General features: G+C 49.5%; 1 protein-coding gene across 1 annotated transcript; it reads left to right on the plus strand.

Annotated features, from left to right (window-relative positions):
* Positions 1-555: 555 nt before the first annotated feature.
* Positions 556-7676, plus strand: GPR157 (G protein-coupled receptor 157; the record flags this gene model as incomplete). Its single annotated transcript, XM_079545493.1, has 4 exons — positions 556-932; positions 5663-5876; positions 6851-7045; positions 7455-7676. 4 exons carry the CDS (start codon positions 556-558, stop codon positions 7674-7676), a joined length of 1008 nt encoding a protein of 335 aa, XP_079401619.1.
* Between the last annotated feature and the right edge of the window lie 280 nt (positions 7677-7956).

Genomic DNA, 7956 nt, shown 5'->3' on the forward strand with positions numbered 1-7956 from the left:
AAAATACAAGAAATAAAACGTTGCGGAGCCTCTTCTAAGTTTGGAAGATGGGGATGTAAAACTGAAAGCGCTCTGTGGCAGAAAGCAATATGCAAATGCTGAACTTGTTTTGGAAGATCTTTCTGTCAGAGATGGATGTGCGTGGTGGATGGGTTCTGGTTGCTGAGAGAAGCTGGGGGGAGGTGAGACATCAGGTTCTACGGGTCAGAATAAACCGCGTTAAAATTAGCGCTGGGGTGCTCTGCCGCTCTCCAGAAAAGGATTAAGCCGTGTTAGGGAGCGAGGCACAGAGCAGTACCGATCCCCGCTGGAACCCAAGCTGAAATCGAGGGAATCGAGGAAGGCTTCGAGGCGATGGCTTGTTGCGGTCGATCCGGGTGCAGCGGGCGCTGCCGTGGGCTTTGTATGAACGAAACGAGCCGGCTGCGGGCTTCCCGGGGGCGGGGCGGGCCGCTCCGCCGCTCCCGGCCCTCCTCCGGCCCTCCTCCCTCCCTCCCCGCCGCCCTCCTCCCTCTCTTTCCCCGCACTGCCCGCCGCCCGCCGCCGCAGCCCGGCATGCCCCAGCCGCTGCCCCCCACGCAGCTGTACGCGGCGGAGCGGGCGGCGGTGCTGACCTCGTGCGTGCTGTCGTCGCTGGGCTCCGGGCTCCTGGTGGGCACCCACGCCCTGTGGCCGGAGCTGCGGACCCGTCCCCGGGAGCTCCTGCTCTACCTCTCCTTGGCCGACCTCCTCTCCGCCCTCTCTTATTTCTACGGGGTGCTGCAGGACTTCGACAGGACCTCGTGGGACTGCGTGCTGCAGGGCGCCCTGTCCACCTTCTCCAACACCAGCTCCTTCTTCTGGACCGTGGCCATTGCCCTCTACCTCTATGTCACCATTGTGAGGGGCTCGCCCACGGGTGCGGGTTTGCTCTGCTGCTTCCACATCGTGAGGTGGGTGCTGTGGGTCCTGCGGGCCCCTGCTCACTCTTGAGGGATATGGTGCCTTCCTCGAATTCCTTTGGAATGTGGGGTTTGCTGCTTCCCAACTAACCCACCCTGCTTATTCCCCACTACAGCATCCAAGGGAAGACGTGGAGACGTTCAAATAGTTGGCTTAAAGGCACACAGAAGCGTGACAGCGACTCAAAATCCTGGCTTCTTCCCTTCCGCTGCCTCCTCTCACATCCCAGCAATCACACCCCAAACTTATTTGCAATCCCTGCTCTGCTTGAGCTCCGTTTCCCAGATTTCCCTCATAGGCAGTCTGTCAGTCTGTCTGTCTCCCCATCCCCGGGCGATTGCTGTAACCCAGCACTACTGGGAGAGCATCAACCATGAGCAGCATGCTGCAAGGAGAGCATGGAAGGTTGTTTTGGCACGTTTGAAAGCACACAAAGCAGCCCACAGTGGAGCTCGGTGTCTTGGTTTCTGCTGTTCAGAGAGCTGATTTTCCACATCGTGTTTAGTAAAAGCCTTCATTATGCAATTTAAGCTTGGGTAATCATGTGCTACCTCTGCGCTGAGCAAAACAGTGATCCCTCAGTGCTCTGTGCTGCCAGGCTTTTGCACTATGTTGTGTGAGGAATGATTGGGTTTAAAGGAAAAGAAAAAAAGCATCAGATTAAGGAAAGCAGTGCATTTTCTTTGGTCTGCTTCTCAATGGATATCACCTTTTATTTTCAACTGCATTGCTTGGGAGCTGATGGGATTAGAGTTGAGTCCTGGTAAAGGTGGGCCAGTGCAAGACAGCAAGGCGAGGTGGGAATCTGGGAGGAAAGGTTGAATTCTGCCCTTCCTGTTGCAATCTCTGCTTGTTGGTGAGGTGTGCATGTGGGGAAGCCCAAGGTGCCTTCATGTTGACATCTAATTTTCTTTCTGCTCATCACTCACTGTGTGAACTTGGTTGATGCTTAAACTTCTCCCTCTGGTTTAATGTCGCTCAGCATCTTTGGGCTTCTTGGTGAGTTTCCAGGTTTGCCTTCAGATCTTCATGGTAAAAATAAAATGCCATCTTCAGCTGAAGGTATTATTCAGCTCTGCTTGCTCCGTTCAGAAAGCAGCATCCATAGCTTTCATGTAAGCCCTATTAACAGGTTTTGCTTTGTAAGTAACTCACTTTCTGCACAGAGCTGATGTTTGGAGCATCTTCCTGCGTTATGATGTATGAAAAGCAGAGAAAACCATCACAGGCTTGTCCTCTTCCCATCACCTCCTGATTCATCCTCCTTCCCCTTCCCTGTATTTCCATCACTACCTGAGAACTTGGCCGTAAACACAAAATCTGGGCATGGTGTGTGATGGGGGCTGCCCCCACACGTCCCAGTGCTTCAGAATGCAGCCAGGAGGATTCTGTGGTTATGGCTGGAAAATCTTGTTGTCTCACTTTGCAGGTTGCCAGAGCAGTCACACAGCAACCATTGTGTGAAGAGCTGTGCTGAGACACACGCCTGGGAGGGATGGGAGGCAGGACAGGATTCTGTTGGATGTGAGCTTCTCAGTCCTCACCAGCAGTTACTCACTGGGCGTTTGTAGCAATGAGTGTGTGTCAGACACTGAGCATAACCAAGCACTTTGCTCTTAGAACTGGGCAGAGCCAGCTAAACATCTGCTGGAAGTCAATACCTGGAATTTTTTTAGGGAAATTAGCACGTTGCTAGGATGAAACCTGATCAACAGGTTTGTTCCTTGCTGAGTTGAGTCATGGTAATGCATTTGCCTCTCCTAGAGCCACACAGGGCAACTGCAGGCTTCACTTTGGTTTTAAATTTGTGTTGAGCTCAGACGAGCTTTGAAAACAAGTTTGCAGTTTGCTTTGAAAATATTCATAATACTTGTAAGGTGCAAACTGTGGGATCCAGAGGGTAAGTTTCCAGGCAGCCTCACTTGTTCTGGTTTCTGAATCTCAAAGCACCACTTGGTTGGGTAAAGGTTTCTTTGCTGTAAGAGCACCTGATCCAAACTGAGCATGAGGAGAGGAGCAGATCATACCTTGGGACTGCTGCTGGCTTTGTAGCAATTGCTGTTGACCTCTGAAGTGTCTGTGCTTTGTGATAGGACTCCGCAAGAGTTTATAAACATTGAGAGAGTACATAGGACTCTTTTTGGGTCTGAGACCTCAGAGGGCTGTTTCTGTCCCTGTGTCTTGCCTCAGGTGCAGAGATCTCTTGGTGGTTCTGTCTTTTAGTTCATAAAAGCTGTAGCTCAGTGCTAAGCCAGCTGAAGGGAGGCTGCCTGGTGCACTGGTGTCGGCTTCTAACAGCTCTTAAAAGAGCCTGCTTGATATCAGCAGGTGGTACTTTGGTACCCAGTTAATGTTTGGGTTGGAAAAAGGAAGAAATTGGAGCAGGTTTGGTCTGCAGTTGTGTTTACAGCGTGTGCCTGAACCTCCTGGGCTGGGCTTGGATCTCTGGAAGCTGACTTTTCTCTCTTGGAGAACAAAAACTCCGCTCCCCTGCGGGAAGTGCCTGCATGTTGCTGTAGGATCTGACCTGTGCTGGCTGACAGCAGCAAATCTTCCCTGCATGCAAGAGCCAGTGGTGGGGGAGAGAAAAAAAAAAAAAGCACCTGTCCAGAGTAAATCAAAATGTGGTGTTCAGCAATCTGACCCCAGGCATGCTGAGGGCAAGAAAACCAGCAGGCTTTAAGCCGTGAGCAGCTGCCATGTAAGGGTTCTTGTCTTAACTTGCATGAATGCAGTGCTTGTTAATCTGGAATGAGATGCTGGATTGTATGTGTTTGTATTAATAGATGTGGAGTGCTGCATGAGGGAAATGGGTGCTGCTGTGTCTGCCTTGGGGATGGAGTTGCAACCTGTTTTCCCTTTTATCTCCCACACTGATGGCATTTAGATCTCAGGCCCAGCATATATAATTACCGTCAGAGGCTCAAAGCAGAGTTTTCTGCCTCTTTGTGCTGTCTTGGATCCTTTTAATTCCAGTCTTCAAGCATACTTTGGGTGTGTGTATTGTGTACAGATCTGATTCTGCTAGATCAGTATGAAGCACTGGTATTTTCCAGTATTAGTAAGCTGTTCTCTAGGGGTTCTTAAGAAAAACCTAACCGTGAGTCTGTTCTCCTTTCTACTTTGCTAAGTCATTTCCAAATAAGCTGGAGATAAAGAAGTTCCTTGAAATGTCTGATTTTTCTCTAGAGTCCTTCTAACTTCCCTTTCAGTTTGTCATCCTTTGTACTTGTGATAGCTTTCTGATCCCAATATGCTGCTGCAGTGATAATGGAAGCACAAATCACGCTCCTGATGTATGGCAGTTCTCCATTTTCCTTATACTGGTTGGACACTTGATTTCTGGTGTTTTTTTGTTTTTTTTTTTCAGACCCTCACTGCCTGGTGAGGTCTGCTGTTCCATACTGTAGCCTCTTAATGCATCTATATGTCCTCACACTGCTCTCTTTTACATTTATACTTAATAATTTGACCCACTTTTATCTTCCTGTATCATTCTCTTTCATTTTCAGGTCGCTGTAAAGATAATTATTTAAGCAAATTAGTTTCTTAATGCATTTCTTTTTTCCTTCATGCATCTGGAGAGACTGGGAGGACCATGCTGGAAGCTCAGTCTATGCTCTCTGAAGCGTTTCTCGCCCATTGATAAACTGTGCCTTGTAAGCCTCTGCAGAAGCTTTTTGGGAGGGTGAATATGGGAAGGGCAGGAGGTGTGCTCAGCTGAGAGCAGGCCAGTGTTACAGCCATGAGGTGATGTGAGCTGTAATGGGCCAGGGCAGGACTGTGAAGTCCTGGGTATTCACAACAGCTGGAAAAGGGCTTGGCTGTTTTACATTTGGCTTTGGGAAATCTTTCAAGTGTTTGCTTATGGCTTCTTGTGGGCAGCCCGAGATGCTGAGCGAATTAACCATGTGTGTCAGCACTGTTACTGTTCTGCTAAACGCTTCCCTGTACTATCATCTGCTGTCAGGAAAGAAGCTGAATTCAAAACACAGCTCCAAATAATGTGAAACTAGCTCCTCTTGGCTTAATTACTTCAAATCCTGTTACTAGTGCTTTCCCTAACAAGCAATTCTCCCTTTGTCCTTCAGAAACTATTATTTTGCTGTCAAAGTATCAACTATGTCCCCTTTAAAGCCAACAAAAAAATCAATACACCATTACCATCACCAACAGTAACAAAACAAATACTGCAGAAATGACGGAATAAAAGGGTAGATTTCTTTGTCACCTGTGCCCAGCATCACTTAGGAACCAATGCAGGATTTGACTGCTTATGTTTTGAGAGCTGTGAGTTGGCCAGCTTGCTCCTGCACTGCTGGGTCCTGCGGGATGATCACGTTACACCATGCTCTGGTTTGCTGAGTCTTGGAGCCACCCCAGAAGGGGATGGGAGGAGTGGACGGGGTGTCTCGTGTCTTGCTGCACCCTGACTGCTTGCTGCACAGGCCAGGTTCTGGTTCTGGTCCTCATTGTGGAACATCATTATGTTTCTTTCCTTTGTGTGTCCTCTGGGATGAGAACCCAGGTTCCTACAGTGGATTTGAAATGGGACTGCATGGGTTTGCATTCCTCATGAATGTGCTGTCAAATACTTGCTTGCTGCTGTCACTTCCCTTAGGCCTGATGCAGGTGTGTTGGTGCTCTGTTTCTCCTAGCCTGCGTGGGGACTGCACTGAGTGTGTCCTCGGCATGACCCTGCTGCTTGTTCTTTCCACAGCTGGGGAGTCCCCTTTGCCATTACGATTGCAGCTGTGGCTCTGAAGAAAATAGGCTACGATGCTTCCAATGTTTCTGTGGGCTGGTGTTGGGTCAACTTGGATGCAGAGGATCGAGTGCTGTGGATGCTGCTGACAGGGAAAGTTTGGGAGATACTGGCCTACGTGACTTTGCCTGTGCTCTATATCCTCATCAAAAGGCACATCAATAGAGCGGTGAGTGCTTTGCTGCTTGCAGCTCAGGTTACAGGCTTATTATGTGATTGTATCCTTCGGTGCTCTGAACATTTTGCTGTGTTTTAGCAGCTATATAGACAGGAATTGCTTCACACACTGCTGAAATACATCCCCCGCTGATTCAGCAGCCGGTAGCATCGTTACACAGTGACTTTGCTCCAGAAGAATGTGAAAGCCTCTTGAAAACCTAAGGGGTTATGGAATGAAATGTGAATCCTGCAGTGGGAATCGGAACTGTGTGAAGGACAACATTCTAATCAGTCATCCATACAGTTCCACTTGCACTAAGCCCTAGCCTTACCTAACCAAACAAAAAAACATCAAAATCAGATAATGTACTGAAAAATGTTGCCAGTGCACACCTTCTTGATGTGGCGAAGCCATAGCAGTGATAAAAAGGACAAACACAGCTCTGGTTAGGGTAGGATCCCCATGACAAGCTCTAGGACTACCGTAGTCCTGAACTTTTCCAGGGGAGCTGGGGCAGATTTGCTCCTGCCTGTCACCACCAGCAGACACAAAGCAGACAGGACTCAATGTTCCAGCAGCTGTCGAAGATAGCAATGTGACTGCCTGGAAAGCTGATCCTCACCAGCAAGGCTCACCCTCCTGCCCCTCCAGGGACATGCTCTGCTCTCCCTTTCGCACTCCCTGTCTGACCCTGGTGGGAGCAGCGCTGAGAGCCACTCTCAGTGATCATAGCAGGGTCTGAGCAGCTGCACAGAGGGCCTTCTGGACTGGAGAAGCCTTTTCCTGTGAGGAGAACATGCTCTTAAGGAAGAGCAGTACCAGCCAGAACTGGGTTTGGGCTCTATTAATGGGTTTTACAGGGGTGGTTCTGGCACAACCTGAGAAATGGTGAGAGTGCTGCTGTAGGGGTGGCATACAATATGCACACAAGGGGCTTTCCACTTTTTGTTCACGTTTCTGTCTCTCTTCCATCTCCACAAAAGCATGCAGCTCTCTTAGAGTATCGCCCCATTCTCTCAAGTGCACCTGCTCTTCAGCCATGGACTTCCACAGCAGACAAGAAGTTGATTCTCATCCCTGTCATCTTCATCATCCTCCGCATCTGGAGCACTGTGCGCTTCATTCTGACGCTCTGCAACTCCCCTGCAGTGCAAAATTCAGTCCTGGTTGTCCTGCATGTAAGTATTGTCGAGACAATTCATTTGAAGGAAAATCTTGGAGGGGAATAAATCCCTGTTGCTCTTAATACACGTTTTGTGCCAGGATGCAGCAATGGCTAGCAGGAGCGTCTGCTCTGGGATGCTCAGCAGTGCTGTTCCAGCATCATCTAGTGGGCACTGAGTGTAGCTGCAAGCGGTGTGGCTGCTGCCAGGAGAAGGGAAGCAGACTGAGAGCAGCAGCACTGGATGCTTGTCTGCAGCAGTCTGTGCTGCTTTCGGATGCAAGGCTGTAGTTTCCTTGATGTTTTCCTCTTGTAGATTGAAGTTGCTGACTCACAGTACTGCAGCTGGTCTGCCCAGATATGCACTCTTCTCTTGGAAGTGCCAGTAGGAATAGCACTGCTTAATTCCTTTCTTGCCCTTGCAGGGAATTGGAAACACGTTTCAAGGAGGTGCCAACTGTATTATGTTTGTCCTCTGCACACGTGTGGTCCGAGCTCGGCTGCTGTCCTCCATTTGCTGTTGTCACCACGATGATGTGGGTTGGCCTTGGCGAAGCTCGAGCAGCAGCCAGCAGCACGCAGACCCTGCTAAGAGTGAGGATGTGCCAGACCCAGAGCAGACGAAGCCCCTGCTGCCCAGAACCTGAACCTCATCTGCCCGTGTCTTGACACTGATTCCATCCTGCTGGGTAACCTGCCTGTGCACTGCTTCACGATCCAATGCAAGGGGTTGGGAAACAGCAGTTGGCAGAGGGAGAAAAAGGGACTGTGGGACTGCTCTTGAACTCACGTGCCGTGCATGCATCTCTTCTCTACTATACAGTTGAGATGTATTTAGTGCCCCAAGTGTGGTAATGCAATGCCTTTACTGTAACAGGGAGGCAGAGGATCAGTGACTCCTCTAAAGCTTATGTAGGAAGTGTGCAG

Source organism: Tetrao urogallus (assembly GCF_951394365.1).
Source record: "Tetrao urogallus genome assembly, chromosome: 21".
Lineage (NCBI taxonomy): Eukaryota > Metazoa > Chordata > Aves > Galliformes > Phasianidae > Tetrao > Tetrao urogallus.